The 27,344-nt window shown below is 40.2% G+C and overlaps 1 protein-coding gene across 1 annotated transcript in view; it reads left to right on the top strand.

Annotated features, from left to right (window-relative positions):
• The window catches only part of LOC135220717 (G1/S-specific cyclin-D2-like), a 76,831-nt gene extending 53,146 nt beyond the window's left edge, over positions 1-23,685 (top strand). The window contains exons 4-5 of the mRNA XM_064258135.1: positions 16,333-16,574; positions 19,048-23,685. Coding sequence (XP_064114205.1) covers positions 16,333-16,574; positions 19,048-19,164 — 359 coding nt within the window. The 3' untranslated portion in view covers positions 19,165-23,685. The remainder of the gene's footprint in view (positions 1-16,332; positions 16,575-19,047) is intronic.
• The last annotated feature ends 3,659 nt before the right edge of the window (positions 23,686-27,344 follow it).

Below are 27,344 nucleotides of genomic sequence, written 5' to 3'. Positions count from 1 at the left end.
TTGGAAATTCTACACGCCAACTTCAGTACCTAGCCAACCAAGGAATCGACATGAATGCATATGATAGGACTGCAATACGATTGATTTGCGAGCATAAGAGGTTACATATTTTCTAATCCACCAAACGAGGAACGACTGTAATTGAAGATTTTTTTTATAGAATGTAATATAAGACAACCCCACCTATTTTAAAAGCAATATAATGCCTCAGTGAGTTTTAAAGAAAGAATCGAATTAAAATTTTGAGTTTTTCGCCTCTTCAGGTGTCGTAACTCATGGGGTTGGGAAGCAACATCACACATGCCCTTCCTTGGTCTTCCTCCCCACCTCTCTCTCTCTCTCTCTCTCTCTCTCTCTCCTGCTTCAACAGCTGTTGAGGTACATTTAGGGGCCTTCCTTTCCATGGAGTGGGGCCAGAGGTGGAGGGCCGGGCCAAGGGAACACCTGAAAGGAAAACTTTTGAGGGTTTGAATCAGTTTTAGATGTCTTTTAGAATGGTAATTATATATAATATATATATATATATATATATATCTATATATATATATATATATATATATATATGTGTGTGTGTGTGTGTGTGTGTGTGTGTGTGTGTGTGTGTGTGTGTGTGTTAGTGAGAGAGAACATGAGTGAGTGAAGTAGGTAAGTAGGGAGAGGAATATATTTTTCTGGTTGAATAAAAAGTCAAGAGCTTGAAGAACTGACGAGAAACCCCAACTAACGTTACTCACAGGAAGTGCGGCAGGAGGAGGAGGAGGCTGAAGACGGATGTTCAGGAAGAGAAGGGAATCGTCAAAGAAATAAACGCCCCCCGGCCCAGGAAAAAAAAAGAAAAAAAAAAGGGCGGCGATACGGAAAAGAGAAAAAGAGAGAAAAAATACAACAGGTGGTGATGTTCATGCTGCAGCCGTTTGTGTGTGTCCTAAAATAGGAGAGGGTCGGCTGATGGAAGTGGGGCATTAATAAGGAGGGGGGAAGAACGGAAGTTGTGCAATCGTGTGATGGTGTTACAAGATATTATGATTTCGATAGAGCTGCCCAGACACAAAGGGGTGGAAAGCACCTTTCTTTTTTTTTTTCTGTCCCTGGATAGTTTTATTCAGGATCAGGCTGAGCGACTTTCATCAATCTTTCCTTTCGTAGGACTTGCCTCTAGTGTTGACCAAGTATACATATTACATAGTCTTTCCACTGACGTTAGTGTCTCTCTCTCTCTCTCTCTCTCTCTCTCTCTCTCTCTCTCTCTCTCTCTCTCTCTCTCTCAACGAGGATGGTCACAGTTGCTTATAAAATGAAAGGGGCCTACTCACAGTGAAAGAGTATTTACACGTGAACGAATCAGATGATTTCAGAAGTGGAAATTGAAATGAGAAAATTCCACATGTGAAAAAAAAAATTATTTAAAATGAAGAAAGGTAATTGGTAAGGTGAGAGGAGAGACGGAGCGTTTGGTGAATGCAGTATCAGAACCCATCAAGTGTTTATGGGTTGGCAAAAGGGAGGGAGCCGAGGCTTATTTGAGGCTTAAAGAAGGGGGAGAGAGCGACGTGCAATTTCTGGTATCTTGAAGTGGCGATCGTAAACTCTATACTTGTTTGGATAGGAAGCGTTATTTTTTTTTATATACCCATCCATAGGAAATACTTGGTTACTGTAACGAGATAGTCACCAGTAACCCGCCTGTTTCCAGTTGGTTAATCACCCGCGGAAATTGAGATAATTTAAACAAAAAATAATATTCAGGAGAAAACTTACATATAAGCATGCCGGCAGTGCTTCTACGTGATGCCCTCCTGACTACCAAATCGAATTACCTTCCCCGATAATGACGATCATTTCGTTAACCTGGTCATTAACCCATAGTCTAATGAGACGATTTCCTTCATTTCTGTCCGGTATCTCTCCCTCCATCATCATTTTTTACGGGGCAAAAGTGGCTTCGTCTGTAATGACTTCTCTCTTGGCGGACACACTCCCACAAACTCATTCTGGTCCAGAGGGCAACGCTGCAAACAGCCGGCTTCCGTCTGATGTTAAGCACAAGTTGTCGTGTGTGGGGTAATGGAACAGATGGACTCTCTCTCTCTCTCTCTCTCTCTCTGTCGGTAGCCATATGGCACGTGCTCTTCTCCCGAGACTGTATCATCCTTCCAATTCGCTTTCTCGTTTCCGTCTTGTAATTTACCCTTAATGACGACGGCGGGAAGGCGGCAGCGGTCTTCTTTTCTGGACATGGCGGCAGACGGCATATCTGTCAAAGAACGTCAAAAGAACGTTTCCACATATTTGCTGAAAACGTTACAAAGAAATTGGACACTTAGCTCTTTGTGAAGAGTTATTTTGTTGGTCTGCACGATTATTATTATTATTATTATTATTATTATTATTATTATTATTATTTGCTTCAGTACTCATCTTCGCTGCCTTCTCTTTTTTCTTCAACCGCGGTTTCCGGACTTCTTTTCCGGTGGTGACGTAACGTTGGTATATCGACGCCATCTTGGAAGTTGGGCGCGTGTCTTGGTGGTGAGAAAGAAAGAAAAAAAGCGTTTCCTTTCCTCCTTAATGGCAAACGGGCGCGTGGAATCGATCTGTGTAGCAAACACCATCACCATAATTTAAGACACTTTAATTTTAGGGATACGTCCCAGGCGCTCAACATCTGTTCTCACGGATTACAGCTGGAAACGTAATTTCGAGAAGCAGTTAGTCTCTCTCTCTCTCTCTCTCTCTCTCTCTCTCTCTCTCTCTCTCTATCGTCTCAACTTGACCGCCGCCGACTTCGCAGTCAACATAAATCCTTCAGAAGTAAATTACGATTGTAAGGTCATATTTATTTTAGGGAGAGCAGATGCTGGGAAACTAAGCCTCCTCCATCGATATATGATGCCTTATGATTTCTAGTAGTCAGTACGTTCTAGTTATAACAAGGATACTTCATCTTTATTCATTAGGAATTCACAGTCCCTCGAAGCGTTCTTCAGAGTGGCCTTTTATAGTCTGCAAGAGCAACTTTTAAAGGAAAGTGCCACGTATTACCAAATAAGCAAATACCCCAAACGTACAGGATTTTGCTAGGACTTTTTCTTCGGATGTGCTGTTCCCCGTCTGGCGGCATTCTCTTTTCTCATAGGAAATGAATCAATAAGGCGGGGGGTGTTGGGGAGGGGGTCATTGGGTGAAAAGTCTCCTTTCGTTTGTGTTCCCCAGATGTGATGTCTCAGGAATGGGAATAGAGGGCAAGGCAGGGCATAAGGTTCAAGGGAAAAGGGAAGTTAAAGAGGACAAGGGCCAGGGGGGAGGGGGAGTGCGGTCGGAAGGGGGTTCGAATATAGGCACACAGATGGTTCAATGGTTTGCTTCACCTTTCTCTTCCATAACTCTCGTCTGTCCTCCTATATCGCATTCCTTGGAAGTCGTCACGAAAGCATCGAATTCAGGGGACCTCAAGGAGTTTGCTGATTGGCCGAGAAATCGACACTTCTTCTGTTATTAATTCCTTGTATTTTAAAATGATGCGGTGACATTCCTTCATTTCTTAGCTTTTTTTGATTTTGTACTTCCCGGCACATGTATCCATCCATATTGCCCAGCTGAGTCTCTCTCTCTCTCTCTCTCTCTCTCTCTCTCTCTCTCTCTCTCTCTCTCTCTCTCTCTCTGAATGAAAGTTCTTCAACATGTTTATAAAGAGTAATATTTAGTTCTCCTTGGGCAGCTACACAGCAGGAGTGTGGTCTCGCTTGAGGTATTTTGGGCATGAGGGAGAGAGGCCTACACAGGTCTCCCTCCCCCCCCCCTCCCCCTGGGTCCTTGCTCTACCCTTCTTCGGCCTTCCTTCCACTCCTCAGGAGAATGTCTTAATTGATGTGCCGCCAAACCCACAAAACTTTTCACCAACGTTACCCGTACTGATATATTTCTCTCTCTCTCTCTCTCTCTCTCTCTCTCTCTCTCTCTCTCTCTCTCATGCGTAATGAATATATATATATATAGTGACTGTTCCAAATTCTTATATAATACAAGGATATTTGTGGAGAGAGAGAGAGAGAGAGAGAGAGAGAGAGAGAGAGAGAGAGAGAGAGAGAGAGTCTGTAATGTTAGTCGTATTAGAAGGTCGTCGAAAATTCTTTTTTAATAAAGCGCAGACAACATAAGTGTGTGTTTCGTAACAGAGAATTAATTGAATTCGTTATTTTTGGCATTGCCTCTTCAGCCCCCCCCCCCTCTCTCGTATGGGTGAGGTGTTGGTGTAGTTCACACCTAACGGAAGACACGAAGGAAGAAGTTCTTGGAATTATTTGCCAAGGCCTTTGTGAAACTGTGCCTTTAGATAAGCCAAGGCCTCCTTGGAGCCGAACCATCATATATGCCAAAGACTTGTGGAACTGAGCCCGTAAATGTGCCAAGACTTCTGTGGAATTGAACCCTTAAATTTTGTAGTGCCTCTGTGGAGCTGAACTCTTAGATGTGCCAGGGCTTCTGTACTCTGATGTACCAAGGCCCCAGTGAACTGAACCTTCAGATATGCTAAGGCTTCTGTGCACAGAAGTAAACCCTTAGAGTTGTCAAGGCGTCTGTGAAACAACCTTAAATATGGCAGAGCTTTTGTGGAACTGAACCATCAGATGTGCTGTAATATTTTTTTCCCGTAAGCCTCCTAAGTGACTTCATGTGCACATCCCGAGAGGAGGTTTTATAGGTACCTGTGAATCTCTTTCATATATAACTGTTTCCCTCACTATATGTAGCAAGTAAGATTTCATAGATTCTCTGTGGTGTCTAAACTTAACACTTCGGTTCTTCAATCAGTGGAAGAACGGAAGTGATAAGTACAAAATGACACTGAGAAATTCGTCAGAAAGTACGATAAATGGAATTTTATATGAAACCATAAGGATTATAATATATTTAGTGGAGTAATTTGAAAAAGTTAGAAAATTTCTCAAATTGATCCACTTCAGTGGACTTTTGATATATACGTTCAGAAATTCACGATCTTTAATATATACTTTCAGAAATTCATAATTTTTATTTCAGAAGAAATATTCTTTTCAACCATTGTTGCAATATCTCGATGACCCATTTTTATAGATTCCGAAGTAGTTCATGGAAGCCGCAGTCTGTTTTGGCGGGAACATTTTTGGGCGGGAAAGTTCTGGCGCCAGTTGGCATTGACGTGGGAGAGGGGGAAGAAGGGCTTCGAGAGGAGTTGTGGTTTAGGTGGGCAAGATGTGCCTTCGGTGGCCTCCCTTGGATCCTACTCGTGTGTTGCCGCGCCCTTGGCCTCTCCATGGGCGCAGACGTAGACTAATTGGTTCTCAGTATATTACGTGAAGTCTTGCTAATAATAGTTTAACTTGTAAAGCAATTTTTATCCAGTGTCTTAGTTTGAATTAAATGTCTGGACCTATTTCATTACTTTTGACAACGCTCATTTGGCCTGTCAGTAGTCTTCCCACGTGTTATTAAGTGACTGAAACAAAACACCGAGCTTTAAATTGCACAAATAGATGGTATCGTTTAATAAAGAGTGGCTTACACCCACGTCTGATTGTGGATATATATATATTATATATATGTATATATATATATATATATATTATATATATATATATATGTGTGTGTGTGTGTGTGTGTGTGTGTGTGTGTGTGTGTGTGTGTGTGTTGTTCAAGTACCCGAACGGATATGCCGAATAACGATGTATTCTTGGAAGGAGAGATATAAAGCGCGCAACACAAGTCGGTTGATAATGGTTTTCCTCAAGTTTCTCCTATGTTGGAAAATATCCGGTTAGATATTCATTCATTCATTCGTTTAGGTTTTGGTTTTCGATATCCGGATCTCTCTTGCAGAGTCGTTCTTAAATTAGTATATGTATAAACACGTATTAGGGCTGTTCTTATTATTTGGTGTGAATAATCTCTATATAAGCATGAAGTCGTTTTGAGAAGAGAGAGAGAGGAAATGGGGAAAGACGGACTGTGGTTTTCTAGGGATTTTGGTGGGTGGGGGGGGGTGGGGGGGGGGGGGGGGGGCGAGTGGGTGGTGGAAGGCCGTATCGATAGCGTTCATGGGGCGTGGCTTGTGATGTATGGTGCTGGACTTCTTTGACATCACAGGGTTTCGGTAGTGTGGAGGTTTCCCAGCGTCATTCATTTTCTTTTATTTTATTGACTGCCTTGAAATTTGCAATTTTGAGGACAAGTGGCATTCGTTGCTTTTCCATTTGCCAGTAAATTTGGTAGATGACCTAATCAGTTTTTAAATATATATATCGCTCTACAGAACGTAGATGTGTTAGTTTTCAGCTCTACTCAAGCTGTGACAAAAATTGCGGTAAAATTGTAAAAAAACTTTACAAATATTTCGCTGAAAAAAAGATGTTTCAAATAAGAGGTCCCTTGTGTGCACCAGTGGATGATTGGCATCCAAATTAATGGTTGTTTGAAAAATGTAAGGGCTCCAGAAGACGTGCTTGTTCAAACGCTCCTTGACTTTCATATTGGCTTCTATTATTCTTTTTGGAGGCACTTGAGCTTATAACGAACACAAGACCCCTTAGGCAGTCACGGTAAAAATAAGTATATATAAGCCTATAATGATCATGACGACTGATAAACCGTATGCAGGATGGGTCTTTTTGATAAACAACGTATAGTTGTTATATAACATTTATTGAATGCTATTTATCTCAGTGGGAAGACCATTACATTAAGCCAAAATGAAAGCTAGTTTTTCTGGATTGTACTTTTCTCCGTTATATAAATGTATATATATATTATAGAATATATATATATAATATATATATATATATATATAGATATATACTATATATATATATATATATATATATGAGAATAGACTACTCCCATTACCTTGGGCATCCTTCACTCCTGCACTCGCTACCGCTGGGCCTAGTCTCATAATGTACCTCTTTGTCGGGCCGGATTATTTAGTAAACATCCTTTTGTTTTGTTATGTCGTAGGGGTTCATCTTTTGCTCCGTCCCTCCAAACATATTGGATGGGAAGGTAGCTCAGGTCTAAAGGTCTTTGGGAAGTGGAGGTGGAAGAGCCACATTGAAAACTTCCCCTCCGACTACCACTACTTAGAGGTATCTGCCAGTTTTAGTGCCTGCCCTCACAAAGAACTTTTGGATGTAGAACTGCCCATTTCTTCTGCTCTACTTTGATGTTTATTGCTCACAGAGAGGAGACAGAGAGACGAGAGGAGAATTAGATTGATTCAGGAAGAGAGGAGAGGCAGACAGAGAGAGAGAGAGAGAGGAGAGAGAGAGAGAGAGAGAGACGAGACGAGAGAGAGAGAGAGAGAGAGAGAGAGAGAGAGAGAGAGAGTTGTCCTTACAGTGTTTAAAAGTGAAGTTTGTGACAGATTTGTAGACCTTGCTCGCCGACCATTTATAGTCATCGTGTGCCTAGCATTCTCTGTAGGGACATAACTGAACTCCTGCAATCGTAGAACAGAACCATATTAGTACCCATACATACGTTATGGGTATGCCGTTACTCCTGTTTAACTTACGTACTATATACCATTTATCTGGAATGTTAGTAATATATTTGATCTTCATCTTGAAATCCTTATCGAAGGGCTCGTTTTTCCTTTCGAAGTCTCTCTCTTCGTCATAGCTTCCGTTAACTGTCCTGGTCTTTTGAATGGAATACCATGAATTTAAAATAAAGAAGCGTTTTACAACTTTTATATCTTTTGTCGGTTTTAGATATTGATTAATGGAATCATGTTGATTATTTTTTTCTTTTATAAAACTTATCGGGAAAGATTTTATCGCATATTTGTATAATCATTAAAGTGTGGTTGTCTGTAGGTGAGTCAAAGATTCCAGTTTCTTTTGAAGACGAAATAGCTCAATCGTACGTCGAACGCACGCAAACATTACACATACCTGGAAGGTTCCTCGACGATCGTAAATTGCGCGGCCAGAGCAAAGGTATGTCGGAAAGTCTCTCTCTCTCTCTCTCTCTCTCTCTCTCTCTCTCTCTCTCTCTCTCTCTCTCTCTCTCTCTCTCTCTCTCTCTGAAGTCTAAGCCTACTGCTTGTACAGTACTAAACTGTGTAAGAGAGAGAGAGAGAGAGAATAGATTAGGTATTTGTCGTTCTTTGTTTTTTCCTACCTGTGAACATTTTCTCATCAAATAATAATGGAAACAAGTGACCTTATTTTATTTATTTATATAAAAGTATGCACCTCAAATATCGTTTTTGAACTCGTTGTTATCTATAGTCATTGTGCTTATTGTTATTTATAGTCAACATCCGGGCTTGTTATTGGTCATTGAGGAAAACAACCAGTTTTCTTAGCAAAGGAATAGCTATAATTTTATTTTGACTTTTCTTCACAGGAGGGAGTATGAAGCCGAGTACTCTCACGTTGTTAATTTGGTTTCATAGATATTGACTGAAGGCACTGAGTACAAGTTGACGCTCTGTAGCATTTTCTATTATTGGTGTTGGTTATTCATGGCTGCCATTGAAATAAGATCACCGCAGTCAGAAGAATGCCAGGGAAAGGGTTGTATGGGTATAGGACTAATACTTTTCTTCCAAGGCTGTCGGGAAATCAAATGATCTCAGGCTGCCAATGTCATAATAATTGGGCGGAGGTGTGGCCTTGAGTATATTATATATATATATATATATATATATATATATATATATATATATATATATATATATATATACCCCCTATATAAAACCAGCATCCATCGTTGAGAATATTTGGCTTATTTTCAATATGAAATGGTGAGAGTTTGTGTGTGTGTGTGTGTGTGTGTGTGTGTGCACACAAACATACAAACGTTTTATGAGTACTTTATTTTATACAAAAAAAAGAAACTTATCATTTCATATTGAAAATAGGCGCAATATTCTCAACGATGGATGCTGGTAAAAAGAAAAAGCAATCAAGGCTACATCCGCCCAATATTATTACAGGTGTGGATGTATGTGAGTGAGGTTATATGAGAAAACTGGTTTATTTTGTATTGTCCTTTCCTATTTGTTTCTGCAGTAATTATCAGTTAATGATCACCATCTCAACTTTCATAATGGACTCGTCATCATCTAAATGACCTTTGCAGGTCCCAGCGCTTGGGCTGTGGCCTCAATTCCATGATCAATCAATCAATCTAACTGGGCAGTTTGAATCAAATGAAGAGGCTCGTCAATCATCCAACCTTTCAGTACTTCCATCGGAAATAACGAGAACTCCAAGAGCTTTTTTTTCCCCGCCTCTCTTTGGCTCTCCCAAGAAAACTCAACTTTTCAATGGCCCTTTCATCTCAATTTCTCGGTATATAGTCGGGCGATTGGGAGCAAGGCTCGGTTTTCGTATCGCAAATTTCCCTTTCACTTGTCGTCATTTTCCGCTTTGGAGCCTCCAGTCGATGGCTGTGCCTGCCTCCCACTGTTCGATGAAACCCATGATTTAACCCTTTTTGATGATGGAATAACACTCCAGATGGGGTTGGGGAGAACTGACCCATATTTCTAGCCGTTTCGTCGCTTATATATATATATTATATATATATATATATATATATATATATTATATATATATATATATATATATATATATATTAGTTATGAGAGATAATCACATACATGAAGATATTTTATATATTTACTACATTCACAGAGGTATTTTGAGATGTTGGACACAATTCTAGGAGACAAATAAAGCGCCCTCGTCAGAGTGACTAATAATAATAATGATAATAATATTATTCTAGACTGATCCAGGTGTCGATTTTCCTTCGCCCAGTCATCATCTCCATTGGCCAAGCTCTCCCTTTCATGCTGGGACCCATCTGTATGCCCTTAAGGTTAGGCCCACAAGAAGAACCCTTAACCGGCCGTCTCTTGTTACTATGCAAATTGCTGCCATTTTAGCCTAAGGGTCACATAACCTTCCCCTTCTGTCCTGCCTTACAACCCCCCCCCCCCCCCCGCCCCCCTCCTACCCTCCAACCCATACTCTCTCCCCCTCTCTCTCCCCCGTCCTTCCTCTCGCAGTCCGTGCCTACTGCTGCTACTTCTTCGAGTATGACTTCAACGCGTCATCGCTGTCACACCCTTTTCACAATTGGCTCCCAGCAGATCAGATATTGTTTTGATTGTTTGTTTTCTGTGCAGTTGCTTATTGAACTAGCCTTTACTTGATTTTCGTAAATCAAGTGAAGGTTAATTTAACGACCGTATTGTCGCTCCTCTACTACTATGCGGTAGTATAATCGCAGTTTTTAACGTGGATTTTCGTAGAAAAATATGCTTTAACTCCACATTAAACAGTCTTACACAACAAATAATGAGGGAATTCACGAACTTGAGAGCTTGTGCCATTCTTTCAAGGTTATGGAATTCTGATATTTACTTGTGCCTCCTGAATAGTATTTATTTTTTTATTTGTTTGTTCTTTTGGAAAAGGCTGCTTCATCATTGAGAAGGGAAGACCATGATATCTTATGGTCGGTAGCCGTGCCATCTGTTCGAGACGTTGATTTTTAAAAAAACTTGTATTATACCACCGACTGTCTCTTCACACTTCTCATTGGGTGACGAATATTGGTAAGGCCTCTGAGATGGTGTTGGTGGAGGGGGATTAGGAACTCGAGTGTAGTGGTGACACCCACGGTCTAGGTATACCTAGGCTGTGGTGACACCATCTGTCATTCGTATCTAGAATTTGTTAGAAAATCTAGTCATTTGGATCTTAGCATTTTTTCAACATTTTCCAGTGAAGCTTTAGAGCCCTGAGAGAGAGAGAAGAGAGAGAGAGAGAGAGAGAGAGAGAGAGAGAGAATCTGATACGTGGCTATGATTTTCGAGGGCGTCGGAACGTGAGTGAACTAATCTTACTGGTTGGTTGTTTCCTTCTGGATGGTCATCCCCATGTTATATGAGTTGGTGTTCACTTCACCGTCCGTGGGAATATCATGTGTTTGGCCGTGAATCTGAAGGAAGACCCCGAAGAGAACGACGAAGGAGGAGAAGAGGAGGAAAGTCTGTTGACAGTTAATGGCCGGGATGGTCATTGGAGAAGATTTTGGATGATCAACCATTTTCTTGGATCCTTTGTCGCCTCCCTTGGGGGAGAAACGAAAAACAGTTGCCTATATTTTGATGTGCATTTTACAGGCCAAGGTCCAGAGTGTATTCTCAGGGCATCCAAACAAACAATTTACTCTGGAAATACAGACTTACCAGAGGAGATTTTAAAGCTGTTCTTGAAATCAGCAATGTCGCATCTTTAAAATGCTTATAGAAACAAGATGTCCACAGTAAGTTGTTGGGGTTATGTCTTCCAAAATTCCCAAGATACCGTTACGCGTAGCTTCCACCCCCCCCCCCCCCCCCCCCACCCCACAACCCCCCCCCCCCCCCCCCTTTCCCCCCCCCCCGCCTCTGCCTCTCTCTTTAGATTGGTTTCCTTTTCGTTTTGCCACAGAAGTTGGACATCCAAGTGTAAATTCAAGAATGTGTCTGTTATTGTTATTTCCTACTTTCTCGTCGTTGCGGGGCCGGGGGTCTGTCGTATGTCCTTTATTGGAGGATCTTAGTGTCTGCCAGTTTCGAAGAGACTTAGTTTGTATCACGGTCTAGATAGAACCGTTGCTTGTATGAAAGGCAGAATTTGACGTTAAGTGTCATGAATTTCATTCTTGCAATTTTATATTGAAATAGATCATCCTCAGTTGAAAGAAAAAATTAATCTTACCACTGATGCAAGTCTGAGGCCGTCATTTTCAACAATCGCCTAAAACAAGATCTTCAGACGGGACTGGGTTCCTGTCTGCCTGGATTTTTGCTTGTGAAGTCTGACCGCACTGGCAGTTGAATGCAGTTTCCTATGTAGCCTATACCCCGATGGGGAAAATAGGAGCTTAGACTGGAAGTAGGGAGTAAATCGATGGCTACTAGAGGAAATGTTTTAGGGATCTTAAGAAACAAGCAAGAAGAAAAATCCACAAGTCAGCACTGGAAGAGTGGCAGACTTTCGAGCTCACCGAAGCGTGCTAAACCCAAATCTTGGCTAAACCTACGAGGACAAATATACGAGAGAAAAAAGGAATTATCTACGCCACACGGACCGTCTCCCGTTTTCGGTGCAGGCAATGCTTGGTTCTAAGTAACGGTCTCTCTCTCTCTCTCTCTCTCTCTCTCTCTCTCTCTCTCTCTCTCTCTCTCTCTCTCTCTCTTGTTTGTATGCGTTGACGAGAGTTGAAAACGAGATTAAAAGTTGAACACTAGACTAGAGGAGATTCTAATGGCAGAAGGAATTTCATTCAATTCAGTAAAGAAATGTGGATTTTAGAGCGTACGGGCGACGTTAGATAGTGTGAAGGTCCAAAAGTGAAAGTCGTTTTCAAGTTACGATAGGGGGAACGCTGCTTCGTAGTTGCCGGGAGAGCAAGGCTGTGGGGTGGAGGGCGGGGGGGGGGGGCGGTTAGCAGGGTGAGGGTTCGATTTGAGGGGGGAGGGCTTTACCTTGTCACTGTGGGTGGTATTGTTGTGGTACCAATGAGAGAGAGAGGAATCCGTAGCAACGTCGTAGTTGCAATGAGTCAACTTTTAACCGAGTAGTCCTCATGATATTGAACGATGTCGGTGAAATGACATCTTAATCTAGTTTAGAAAGGACAGACAGTTCAAGTTTAGTGTTAGTGTTTTTTTTTTTTTTCTTTTTTAGGTGAAAGATGTCAGGCTTCTGAAATATGAAATGTTTCATACATCAACTGGCTTGCTGTTTGAGAGTTAGCACGAAGCAGATATCTAATGATTGTTTGTGCTTTCTTGTGAAGCGGCTTTTGCATTTCTTTCCAAATCCACTTGAGTCTGTACAATGACCTCCGTTTCACTTTCTCCTTTAATTCGACGTATGTTAGTAGGAAATTCATATGGTAAGGATTTTCATTCATTCCCGCTCCGTTCTCGCTCGTAACTACTTATTTGTGGGGATTAGGAAAAGTGTAGGTTATCTTCATACCAGACTGATCATTACTCTGGAATGGCCTGCGGTCTAATTACAAGGGAGGGGCATATGTAAGCTCGTGGGGGGTGTCCGCCCATTCATGGCATAAGAGGATATGGGCGACATCAGGTCACCTCAACGGTTTGCTCTGCAGATGGTTCGTCGTCGTCTTCTGTTCATCATCCCTATTTGTATTAGCAAGACCGTGGTCACGGGACGCCTTCCTTTGGCTGTAATGCATGAATTGATAGTGTTAATTTGCAAGTTCTTCATTGGAAATAAACAGGGGGGCGGGGGTACACTTTTCCTAGTTTAGAAATTGTCTAAGATTCGACCAAAAATCTGACTATGTTTGTGTAGATTCAGGACGAATATTCGTGATATGAGAGTCAGCAACTAACCTATTAACGCGAGTAATTGAGGGTTTGAGTTGTGTCACCTGCTGGTTTTATTTTTCGCCATACCCGAAATGAATGAGTGCGTCTAGTGCGAGGACGGCAATTATCTCCCGAGAAAATCAGTGAGTAGGGTTCACTTGGGCTCAAGTTGTTGTGGCCGTTTAGACGCTTATTTTCGCTGAATCTGATTTGTATGAATTGACCCCCAGTGCTCTCCTCGGTCCTCCCCTCCCCTTTCACCCCCTGTCTTTAACCCACAAATGCCCCTCTTTTCCATCCAAGTGTCATCTTCCTTGCTCAACCGAGAGGAAGTGAAGGATTTCAAAGCTATTGGTTCAAGACCCCCTCCCGTGTCCTTAATGGTCTTTTAATGAGACTTTGGTCCAATTTCGAAGAGGAAGAGAAGAGAAGAAGCAGTCCTTGAGATTACTGTACTACGGCGATGTTGTTGATGATGGTGGCGGTAGTGGTGGGGTATTGTTGGTAGGGAAGAGAGGGCCAAGTTAGGTCCAAGCAGCGGTGGAATTGCCTGTGACTGCACTGGGGTCCAGTGGTACCCTCTGTTGCCAAGCAAATGTTCAGATGTCATTTCTTATAAAGCTTTTGCTGGTGGGGTTTAGTAGACGTTTTCCCACAAAGACATTTGATATCCTTAGTGGCTCAAGTAAACTGATTTTCACTGGAAGAACTTGATCAGGATAGATGACAGAGTAGAGAAAGACCAGAAACGACAAGACTAGATATATATATATATATATATATATCTATATATATATATATAGATATATATATATATATATATATATTTTGACGTCGTGGCCAGGACAACCAAATTGGTTACCCAGCAACAGAACGTTCAGCTTGCTGTAGGATCCGAACCACAAATATCAAGAAATGATTTTCTAATCACCAGAAATAAATTCCTCTGATTCCACGTTGGCAAAGCGGGGAATCGAACTCTGACTACCGAATCGGTAGGCGAGCACGCAACCCACTCGTCCAACGAAGAACTAAATGATTTGGTATTGGGGCTGGCGGGAGGAAAAGAAAACAAAGCATTGAGGGAGAAGCTTTCTCAGTAGCACTCGACGGTGGCCCCTGAACCCCCTCGAAAACAGACGAGGAAAGTGGCCCTTCCTTTAGGGCATCTCGTGTTGGTACCCATTTGTGGCCCTCCAACACTCACGGGTCATAATGAGTAGAGAGTGGAGCTTCGGGGCACAGATAAAAGCACCACCAGGTATGGGGTCACGTCTGCGGGGACCAAGTAGAGGGCAGGTGAAAAGGTAGTTCCCACGAGTGGCAATAGGGGGGGGGTGAGGTGGGAGGGAGAGGGAAGTGCAGGGAGGGGAGGAAGGAAAACGTTGTTTGAGGGGAGGGCGTTGCTCTTAGGGACTCCCTCCCTCGACTCCTCTCCCCTTCATTTTGTGGTTCTTTCCGATGCAATTGAGGACTGTGTGTGTGTGTTTGTGCGTGTGTGGAGAGAGAGAGAGAGAGATGAGAAAAGACGGTTGAGAGAGCGTTGGTAGCGATGGATGATGTTGTCATAAGGTGCTGTTGTTCTATTGGCTCTTAAATAGGGCTGTCGGTTAGCACTGTCATAGTGCCGTTCCTTTTTAATTCTTTTAATTTGCCTTTGTTCTTTGCGCTCTCATTGTTTGCCTCGTTCTCGTACTGGGTATTGTTCCCCAGGGCTGATGACAGTGCTAAGCCCTGATTGGACTGGAAGGTTCATTTCCAAACTCTATTGCCTTTGAAATATTCCCCCTAAAGGTGTATATAGCACTAGGAGAAAATTGAGCTTTTGAACTCATGCCTTGAAGGCGGTCCATTTTTAAGTGTACTGTAGTCGTAGTAGTAGTATGAGGAACACCGAGGGGGGGGGGGGGGGAGGGGTAGGGGGCTGAATTTGTAGTATTGTCTTCAGTTGGAGGTGAATTGTCGAATGTCGAGTGGTCGTGTCTCCGTCTGGACTGGAAGCCAGACGCTTTTAGTTGCTGCTTATTTACCATCTCTCTCTCTCTCTCTCTCTCTCTCTCTCTCTCTCTCTCTCTCTCTCTCTCTCTCTCTCTACCTTGTGACACCCTCCACTAATTATAGACTTTACTTTACTTACATTATCCAGTATTTTGTTCTTGTTCGGAAGTAATCGTTAATCTAACTATTCGTGCCTTTCACACAAAGACATGGGCATAATATATGTATATGTGTATGTATGTGTGTGTGTGTATATAATATATATATATATAATATATATAATAATTTAACAGTTATATATATACTATATATATTATATATATAATTATACTATATATAGATATATTAATTATTATATTATATATTTATATAATTATATATAATATATATATATATATATCTATATATATATATTATATATATATTACTGAGGAAATGGTTTAGATACTGACTGATTCTATATAATTGCAAATGGCACACTATAGAATGATGAACATTACAGCAGGTTGGTCATGGTGTAGCTAAATGATATTCTTCATTTCAAAAATACCCCTATATTGTTTTTGTCTTCGACTTGGTTGTGAAAAACCCACACGACTCGGTCCCCTATTTTAGGAGAAGGTACTTTATCATTGTTAAGTTTCTTAGTGCAGTATGGTTCATGTCACCAGCACCGATGGTGAGGTTTGGTCACAAAACTACCCCTAACGAGTGTCATGAGGATGGGATCTTTTAGAAATCATACGATGTAGAATAATTTTGTCGGGATTATATTTGCATTATCTTGAAATGCGGCAACAATTCAGTACTATTACATCACTAACGTGATTTTGAAGCAAAACACATTTTTTGCCTTGTTTATTCGATAACTATGCCTCTTGATATAAGCATTTCCGTGGCCTTCGTTTTCGAGACTAAGCGAACCTCCTTTTCTTTTTTTGCAGACGCGAGGTTCACCTCCAACCCCCCGTCCATGGTCGCAGCAGCAGCCGTAGCGTCGGCAGTCCAAGGTATTCTTCCGAGACACGAATTGGAGGAGGACCCGTCCTCGGCGGTGTCTGCAGCTGGAGCTGCAGGAGCTACCGCTTGCCATCCATCGAAAAGCAAGTCCGGGGGACTCACGACCGCACAACAGTATATGCAAGATCTCTACCATAGGTTACACTCCATCACGCAGATCGACACAGTAAGTGTTGTAGGGTTTATAGTGTGCCTCTTGTGTGCCTTGGGACCGACGTGTCTCAGGTACTGTGAATTTTGATCGCTTGTGTCATTTGTCTGTGTATTCATGTGACGGAACAAATATTGACGATTACTTATTATGTGTTCAGCAGCTTAAGGCGCTGAATGACCCTATGGGTCCCAGTGCTTGGCTTTGTGCCAGAATCACATATTCTATTCTTCAGCAGCTTAAGCACGGTGCCACTCTACCACTTCAGAGTTTTATTGTTTTCAGTCCTTAATATTGAGAAGTGTCTATGGAAAGGTAGAGGGTCTGTTGCTCAAATATATATTTTAAATGTGTAAATACTGTTCAGTAAACCTTTGACAAGGATGGGGAAGCTCCTTGTTTGTATTGAGAGCGAATGGGTAAAGGTGGGTTTTGGGATTTCAGGCTGGGCCTAGGGTTCAAGGTTTAGGTCAAGTGGCTCACGAATGAGTCACAGGCAAAGGTTAAAGTAACTACAAAGTTAATATAACCTTCTTGGCCGCAAGTTGCTTCAAATGAAAGGTTGATTTGTTTCCTTTTGTGTGAAATGTTGGTTATAAAAAAAATTGCCGCAGTTTTTAAACATGGTTAATTAGCAGAAATCAGCCACCGCACGTTGCTCTGTCCCGCTACTTACATTTTAGAGAAGTAGTATGACACTTTAGACCAAAGTATTGTAAGAGCAGTCTCAGTATTGTACAAAGGCCGCGAAAAGTTGTCATGTAGAACGAAAAAAGGTAAATGTTTGTTTATCGTGGCTCAATGTTGGTCTGTGCCAAAAAGGATAAAGGCCAGGGGGGGGGGGGGTCTTGATAAAGAGGGTGGAAAGGAGGGGACGAGGTTATGTTGGGGATTATGGCTGTTGAAGCAATGGTCTTAAAACACTTTTTATGTAGCCCAAACACCTGAGATCGTCCCGGCTGCTCAGCCGTGACTGAATAGTAGATAAGAACCTTGCGCGAAGGGAAAGGAAGGGAAGGGTCATGTCCGCCGAGTGCCTGATACTCATACATTCCGCGCCTTCCCTCCGGAGTTGAGGCTGACTGAAATTGGGGGCCCTTTCTGAGCATCGGTGAGAGAGAGTATGGGACAAAATTTGAGAGATTCTTTGGTGGTAAAAGGTATTACCCACAAGAGCCAAGTTTCCAGGGTTTGGTGATCGTATTTTTGTTGCTCGGCGATTATTTTAACTGGTTAGAGTTGCTCAAGTCAAACTGCACTGAGTAGTTATATCAAAACTTCAGATGGAAAGCTGTTGTAATAAACGTCGCCTTACACCATTTTTCTCTGGACATTTTACACTATGGTTTTTGCATTCTGTTCTCTTAGCTATATTCTGACTCTCTTATGATGTAATAGCTTTCTTGAGTCTTGGAATGTTGCTCTGCCTTCTCTTCATGCATCGGTAACGGTCTTTGATAATCAGTGGCTTCTTCCTCCTACTCTTTCCCCGACTGTTTCACTTCTCGTTCGTACAGTGAGGTGGTTGTGTGCATGAAGGCACTCCTTCTAAAGTGCCTGACAAACATATAGAAACGCATATATTAAATTAGTAATGTGCTCTCTCTCATTGAACAAATGCCTCTTGCATCTTGGTCGTGTACATGAGTTGTGCCGCCATGGAAGGAAGCTGGGTGTCTCCACAAGGGTTGAAGCATCGTGATAACTTGGATGAAGACATCCGATAGATAACCCCTTCGCACGATCATGTTTTTGGTGGCGATTATTGAAGAGAAATTATCTTTCCTTCTTATTCATCACTTTCGCCATTCCTACTTTTAGTGTCTATGAATAGAGAATCGGAGGATTATCGGAGAAAACGAGAAGTGATTGATGCTTTTGTATGGCTTGGTGGGAGGTTGCTTACTTTGGGGGCGAGAAGCAGAGAAATGGAGGCTTTTGAGATCTCGATTGTTCAAGTTTCACTGTGTAACGTCCAAAGTTTTTCCGCTGGACATCGTATTCGATTAATTATTATTGTTTATTGAGATGTTGTTTAATGTTACGTGCCGTTCTCAAAGCTTGTTGATTGAGATGTTGTTTAATTTTACGTGCCGTTCTCAAAGCTAGTTGAAAATGCAGTGTTTTTTAAGGAAATTCCATGAAATGGAGAAAAATATATTTTGACGTTCCTCCAAACATCTCTGGTTCTCGTGTACTAGGTGTTTACTAAAACATTTTAGGTAAACCTTTCTGTAGAAGAGTTACGGTCTGTTTTTATGGATGCAGGCAGGAAACGGATACCAACACACACTACCTATAGGATAGGCCTATGGCATTTAGTAGCCTTACGAAGCGCTTAGATTTCACAGCACGTAGATGGGCCGACTATCACAGTTCATTTACTTGTACCTGTTTATACAGGATTCATAAATATTTTGTTTATATTATGCGTGCTTTGCTTTTCTTGCTCATGTCTCGGTATCTCACTGTTGTTGTTTTGTTTCAGGATTGTTTGAAGGAGTGCCATCGGCAGATAGAAATTTGGACACAGAACAACTGCCTCGACAGTTCCTCGGCGTCAACGTCCACTACCCCAACTGATATGCAAGATGTCTATTTCTGACGGAGGTACCGACCCGCTAACCTCCGCGTCAACTACCCTCGTCATCATCGTTATCATTATCCCCCAACCACTACCACCACCACTGCTACTACTCACCTCGTGGAGGAGAAGGAGATGGAAATTGAGGAGGGCCCGGGGGATAGCCATCTTGTAGGGGAACCCCGTGGGGTTTGCAACCCCAACACTGCCACATCCTGCAGTCGGTGACTCGGGGTTTGTGAAGCCCCGTTGGACACCGACATCACCGGTGGAGGCTGAGCTGCTGATACAATTGCTATTGCTACCAATCCAGCCGGTGTTGGCGTGGGACCTGCCGTCCCTGTAGCCCCCCCCCCTCCCCCACCTTCCCCTCTTATAGGGACGACCGACCCCACCACGCCTACCATGTGCACAAACTAGTCGGGTCGCTAATTTATGTTGGATATGAACTGACATAAGCTGCTGCTGATGCTATTGCTGTTCTGGGCAAAGTATTCATTATGCCCATCTCTCCCTTCATGTGTACTACACAACACACTTAGAGGACCTCTTACCATCACACCCCTGTTACTACTACAACTGCCTCACTTCATCACCACCCCAATACCCAAACTCATATCACTTCGGGTTCTGCTTGCATGTGCCAATCTATCCCAGTCATGTCATGAAAAGCTAGTGATCATTACATGATGGAAGAACGACGTTTCATGATGGAGATGTTTCAGGATGAAACGTCAGACAAAATCCGACCGCCATCCAGACTTAGTTAGACCTGTATTAAAACTTTTTTGGAGCTTCAGGTGGACTGCCGATACTGCTTGTCTGTTGATGGCTATGGAAGTGTAAACAAAGTTTAAGAAAGAAGATTGATTGAGAGAAATGGGAGAGATAGAGAGAGAGAAAGAGAAGGGGAGTATGCAATGATAACTATGAAGGTGTTGGGAGGTTTCCTCCTGAAAGATGGGACCAAGTAGCCTTTCTGTTCTGGGACTTTCCTTGAGCTTTACATTAATTTCTCCTTTAATTCGAGGTATAGAATCTATGAAGAAATGACAGAGACTATTTCTAGCTGTATATGCTAATCCTGCAATAGAAATGAGGAGAGCAATACCAGCGAAAGAATATTTAGCCTTCCTTATCCCAGTCATGATAGGCACCAAAACTGTGATTCATTTTCTACTAACACTAACTTTACTTAAACAGTTTATGTACATGTATTTGCAGATGTGTTTGTATGTTTATATTACACACACCAATGCATTTATACACAATGTGTATGAACAATACACATGCAAAAATTAAAAAGAAAAAAAAAAAGGAATTGAAGATTACAATTTTAAGATAAATTTTTTGATGTGATATAACATTAGAGTGGACACACTTAAGCTTAAGTTCAGACAAGAGTATATGATAGGAGGGTGAGATTTCAAGAGCACAATGAAAGGGCATTATCAGTCCGTATTTATTGAACCACAATGAAACATCTCTGCCCAGTGGGGCCTTTTGTTCTCTCTAGCGTATTGTACTGCAAAGTTTTTCAAGAAATAAGGATAGAATGCATCTGAATTACAGTAGACTTTATTTTTTTAGGAAGTAAATGATTTCAGTCTTGCTTAATTGTAAGTGGTCAATAAGACTCATTGCGTTCCATAAAAATTAAAATTCCCAAGCTGATGGATGTTTATCTTTACTCTGATTAGCAAATTTACTTAATATTTGGAAAGAATGTTGCAAGGTTTTCTCCATGTATACAGTAACATGTAATTACTATTGTATTTCTGTAGTTGTCACACAATGTGGTACTCACCTATATTTTCATTTTAGCTGCATTTATGTATTTTATGTCCTCCATTGCAGTATATTTATTTGTTACCTTTCCTTCTGGTTTTCACTAGTCTTCTCTGTATTTTTGCAGTAAAACTTTTTAGACCTATTATTTTACTCTAAGCAACAAAGTCTAAGAGATAGTGCTTAGACTTACCTATTTATAATGACTTATTTAAAACATATTTAATGCATGGCTCTGCTTTTCTTGGGAATAAGAATGTGGGTCATTATATTTTTTCCATTAGCTTGTTATAATAATAATAATAATAATAATAATAATAATAATGATAATAATAATAATAATAATGCTTCCTAAGGTGTGTTTACATGGCAGAAGAAATAACATTTTCTTTCTCTTTGCATTTGTCTGGCCTTAGGGAACAGGTGCATGTTTTATGATTTCAGGAAGACTCTTGAGTACACATTAAAAATATGTATCTGACACTTATTTGTTTCATTTTGTGTAGTTGTGAGATGTAACAGGGCCTGTAAATATGTATTTTTTCATTTATGAGCCATACAGCTTTCTCTTTCTTCTGTATCTTTATTTATATATAAGCAGTATAGTGTTTACTGTCAACCTAAGAAATAGATTTATACTGATACGTATATGATTTTTGCCAGGAAGCACATCATGGTGTAATGCTGATTTCTCATGACCACATTGTGTTGGTATACATTTTTGATATTCCTTTATTACTACTTTTATGCTATTTTCAATAATACAGTCATTTACTACAGTAGTCCCTGGTTATTGGTGTATATTCAGCAATAAAGGGAAACTGCTTCATTTCAGTGGCAAGATATATAAGAAATTATTGGTGCCTTTTTATTTCTTCTCTTCTTTTCTTCCCCATTCGTCCCCAAGGCATAGTATTCTCCTCCATAGGACTTAGTGCTATTTGCCTATTCTACGCTTACTCCTCAACATGCTCGATGTTGTCCAAGTTTTTGTTTTCATTATTTATGTATCATAGGTCATGTGAAACAGTTAGGTATTGCTTGTAGTCACCTATACAGTATATGAACTAATTTGACTAAACATAGCATGGGTGGTACAGTACAACATGCTAATTTTACTGTAAAGGAAATCAATGCCTTGCCGAATGTTTTGGGATTTATATTTCATAGAAGGTCATGTTTTGTTATTTTCTTCATCTGTTATTGTTGGTTTTCTTTCACTTTGGCTTTGAACATATATGAAGCTTAAATTAACTGATTTTTATATGAAATCTTTATTATGTTTCCATTTACTCATAGTTGATGACTGATGTGATTGCAGAATCAGTGCAGGACAAAGGGACCTCACATGTGGTGTCTGAATATCATTGTTAACATGCAATTTACAATTGGTACTTACTTACTGTGCCATTCCAAATTATTTTTTTTATAAAGGTATGAAATGAAATACTGGTTAGTGAATGGAGTAGCCATATTTGAAGTCTGAACGGCTGTTATTTTGTGACATTTACTGAAATGTATATGTAGGTCTCAACCTCTGGCCTTTGCTGCAAGTCGTTTCCTGAAGTCTGTTTGATTTTTACTCTGATTAATTAATTACTGCTTGTGTCACACCTGAAATTTTTATTTTAGATTTTTCCATTCAATGAATTACCAGGAATTGTATTTCTTTAAGTCAGTGGAAGGTTCACTCTGCAAATTAATGAAAACAAAATGCTATAATGTTGAAACTTCAGCCTTATCAGTTTCTGGCATAGTAGTCTCCATAATGCGGACCTATAAGGTTATGCAGAATTCACAAAAAAAAAAAAAAAAAAAAATTATTAGTTTTGAAACACAAGCTGCCCATGTTAACAGGCGGTTGACGTATGCCATTCACGCGAATGCCGTGTATTATTATTTGGACATTTTTTTTGAGAACATGATTATGTTCAGGTTGTCCTTTGTCCACTACCCTGCTCTACAAGGCTACCTATACTATATACTGTACCCCCTTTATGTTTCAGTGTGTGCGTGTGTATGTGTATGTGTGTGGATTTAATTTCTGCATGTACTACAGGTCCTAGGGAAGTTCTTTATGTATCCCAGGTGTGGTCCAGTCCAAACCAATCAGAATCAACCAAATAATAACAAATGTACTCTTGTTACCTCAATTTCACCTCTTGTCTCCTGTCAATTCTAATGCCAATAGGGATCTTTTAGCCCATACCATGCTTTTGATGGCATGTCTGGATTGTGTTGCCCTTTTTTCTAGGGAAAGTGATGCACTTAAGATAGATTAATGTTTGTATTGTATGGTATACAAAGGAGTCTATACTTGATCCCTTCAGGCTTCGTTAAATTTATTGATTGTTATTTTTATTGTACTGTCCATTTTTGTTTCAAAATTATTTACATTAACGATTAGGCCCAACCAAATATTTGGAACTTGAAAAGTCAAGGAAACAGAAGGATTCCTAAACCCTATTGTAATTAGACTTTATGGAAACTTGTAAACGTGTCTTGTACATCCTCCATCAGGTTGACTCAGAGTTCATATGGTTCCTCAATTTAGTTTTGGTAAAGTCTAAGTTCATTAGCAGGTATGTTGGGATGCCACCAGAGAAGGAGACGTTCATTCAGTATGTGGCGGAAACCATTATAGTCAGTGTGAACAGTTTTAATGCTGTTTCCTAATTATATCCTTACTCAGGTCCGTTGAGAATGTAAAATCTGTAAATATTTATAAAAATCATAATTATATTTAGAAAAATATTTTGGCTTTTACTGTTTTCCTTTTTTTAATGTTACTATATAAGATGGACGAACATTTATCATTGAGAACCTGTCAACGGAGTCAGCGACTCAGCATCTAAAACATAACTAACACAAAACGAAATACCCATGTGTGAATCGATGGAAACTTGATTAGAAAGAAGTAATAACTGCGCATACCATAAATAATACGTACCTGTTTAAGCAACAACACAACTTTGAAAAACATCCCGATTGCAAATGACCGCTACTTTTCGGTAAAATGCCGCAGAGTATGGTGTCAAACAGTGTAATGAAGAACGTTGCATCGTTGTTTCTTTGCCAGTTCAGTAACAAATTGATTTTCATGAGTAGCATGCAGTTGTCAAACTGGATTTCAGTTTAAATTAACAAATAACAGAAAATAAAGTTATGACTAGAGAGAGGAACGAGTTCATGAACTTTTGAAATAAATTTAATACAAAATAACTTGCACATGCTGGAAGCAGCAAAATTAACGGAGCGTATCCTTTTGCGAAATCTGAAGGATAGTTTTGTATAACACCATAAGCTTGATTCTCCTCCAGTTGTTGAATATGCCCTCTAAGTGGGACTGAACAAGATTTAAAAACAATAGGCATCTCATTTGAAAACTAATACTAGGCTACATGGAATTAGACATTTGAATCTAGAATTTATCGTTGTTGAAGCATTCAAAGGATGACCCAGCCATCTTTAATAAAGTTTCTTTCCAAGAGGTAAATGCAATTCTGCAGAACGGTAACGTGTGACACCGTCGTAAGGTCAATGGTATGTACAGAAAGTGAGCTAGAGCCACATCCTAAGAAAACACTGTAACCTATCTGCTTTTTTTGAGGGGGTGGGCAACAAAGCTATAAGAGGGTTACTGCATCTCAATGAGGAGCATCAAAAGACAAATAGAACAATAGAGAGGCGAAGTTACTATACCTTTGGAAATCTTGAGAAATAATTCTTTTCAATAATTGTTCTGATTTAAAAAATCTGTCTATCAGATAACAAATTGAATTCTTCGAAAATATCTTTATTTCAAAGAGGATATTTTAGAAAGAAAAAAAAAATAGTAAAAAGAAGTGTCAATAAATAAAAATAAGTGGTAAACTGACCAAGATATTTTTTTCTCATATTGGAAGAAGACAACATACGTCACAGGAATGTAGGCTTATTCGGAATCGGACCATGGCTGATTCGGACCATTTACCAGGCTGATTCGAACAATTATATAGGCTAATTCGGACCATTTGCTCGGCTGTTTCGGACCTTAGCTTTGGGTGATTCGGACCGATACAAATAATTTTATATTAATAGCAATCCTATTAGGGAAACTTTTGATGAACCTTCAGGCAAGGTGGGTGTCATTGGGCCACTTAGTCTAGAGCTTATGGATTATGTTGACCTAACGTGGTTGCAGAGTCAGCTGTGGAAAATGGAGCACTGGTCAGTTACTGAAGAAATGTGCACATATATGCTATGCCCCAGTGTACCTAAATCAAGGCGCTATTCTCGGTGAATTTGGATTAATTTGGGCTTTATCTTTAGCTTTATTTTTACATGAACTATTTTTAAAAATTAGAGCAATATGTAACTGTACGAAATAAATGGTCCTAGAAACATGAGAGAAATGGATTTCCATTGCTTACCCAATAGTATATTTTCATCATAGACTTTGGATTAATTATGGATTACAAACATTGAAGCAATGTTGTAAAATAATATCACATGTTACATACGTATGTAAATACGTATTAGCAGTGGCGGCTAGTCAGCAGGCACTGTGGAACTGCAGCACCCCCTATAGATTTCATAATATATATGCACAAAATTATGAATATATACATGAATATGAAAAATTAAATATAGATTATCAATAATCCTTTAAAAATTATTACCACTCTCTTGTTTTTGTAAAAAAAAAAATTAATTGAAACTACGTATATGTGGTACTGCTGGTGCTTAGCAGTTCTTATTTTGCTAGCAGGGTGATAATGCAGCCAGCCCCCACGTAGGGTGATAGGTAATGCAATGCCGAATAATCAACTCAGTGGTGAGTTGCAATAAATGGGAAAAAATTATAACCACATTATTGTCAATGATACTAAAATTCAAAATAGCTTTCTGCAGCGATTCTGCTGCCTTCCTCAGGGAGAGAGAGAGAGAGAGAAAGAGAGAGAGAGAGAGTATGTATGTGTATGCATGCGCCTGTGTTTTAGGTGGGCGTTCCTTAGTCTTTTTGTTTTATATAGGCCGACGTAATTTTATTTTACTGTCATACTCAGTTTTGTATCTTAATGTTTTTGTTTTCAGGTTTTTATTCTTTTTAATGGTTTATTGATTTTTATTTTGCTACGCTTAGTTTACATAAACTTAATATTTTTATGTAACCTCATATTCTCATAATTTTCCGTCAGTCCGTCTGTCAGTCTCATCGCTGCCGAAAATTACTGCTTTGAATTTTAGTATTTTAATACTTTTCCAATTTTGTTTACAGTTTCAATTTTGATTAGGGTAATTATCCATCAGTAATCAGCCATAGCCCAAGAAAAATAAACAATTATAAACTTGAAGAAATTAAGTTTTCGGCATTGTTTAGTGTCATATAATATGCACTATATGTGTGTGTTTATGCAATTAATATCAAGGAATTGAAAAAAAAATTATGTAACAGCACCCCTATGAATGATAGATATCCAGAAGCCGCCACTGCATTTTAGGTCCGAATCGGCCAACCAGATCAAAGTCCGGATAATCCTGGATAAAGGTCCGAATGAGCCAGTACATGATGCGAATCAGCCAAGGACCGAATAGGCCTGTTCCGCGTCAAACGGACCAAGGATGCTTGAGTAAGAACTAGATTTTGTTACCAGAAAACGGTTAACAAATATTGTTCACTGTCGCAAACAGTTCGTGAGCAGCCGTGCTCCGTGCTCGAGCCTCGAAGGGTTTATTAACATTTGGGTAGATCTAGGGTACTTATCCGCGGCGGCCTAGACTATGGCAGTTGCGGTTTTTCTATGCAGTTTTACCTACTGATCAAGAATTTTAAGTAATATTTATTTGGACGACTGTAATTAACCCACCAGGAGCCAGTACTAAACACGGGGAAATACACTGGACGTCCCAATCCCTAGTGGATGTCGTATCCGCGGTTGCATTTCTTGACAACCGTGCTTGGTCTTGGCATTGGCATTTGGCAATTTCGTGCTTGGTCTTGGCATTGGCCTTTGGCAATTCAAGTCCTAGATTGTACCCTAGTGGAAGTGGTTGGTGTAGCTCACCAAGTGGCCATTAAAAGTTTAAAGTAAAAGTTGATCAACCTCTGGAAACAAAATTTTAACGGAATGTTTGATTACTAATTTAGCCTAAATAGTGAATCGGAAGATGTTTCCAGTACAATGTGTGTGAAAGTTGTGTCGGGATAAGTTAATGAAAAAGCAACCTAAGCTAATGACAACATAACGTGAACTGTCAACCATTCTTGGCAAGTTGGTCGACCAGAAGATGAAGGACCTAGGTACATGATTTAATATGAAACGGTTATGGACGGAACTCTAATTCCCGTTGGATGTTGCTATTGTCTAAAATTCATTCAAGTTTTTTGCTCAGGCTTGAGGTGGGTACTACATAGCCTTAAACGTTGAGTT

The sequence above is a fragment of the Macrobrachium nipponense genome, chromosome 2, assembly GCF_015104395.2.
Source record: "Macrobrachium nipponense isolate FS-2020 chromosome 2, ASM1510439v2, whole genome shotgun sequence".
Taxonomy (NCBI): domain Eukaryota; kingdom Metazoa; phylum Arthropoda; class Malacostraca; order Decapoda; family Palaemonidae; genus Macrobrachium; species Macrobrachium nipponense.
This window is presented reverse-complemented; position numbering and strand designations above follow the sequence as displayed.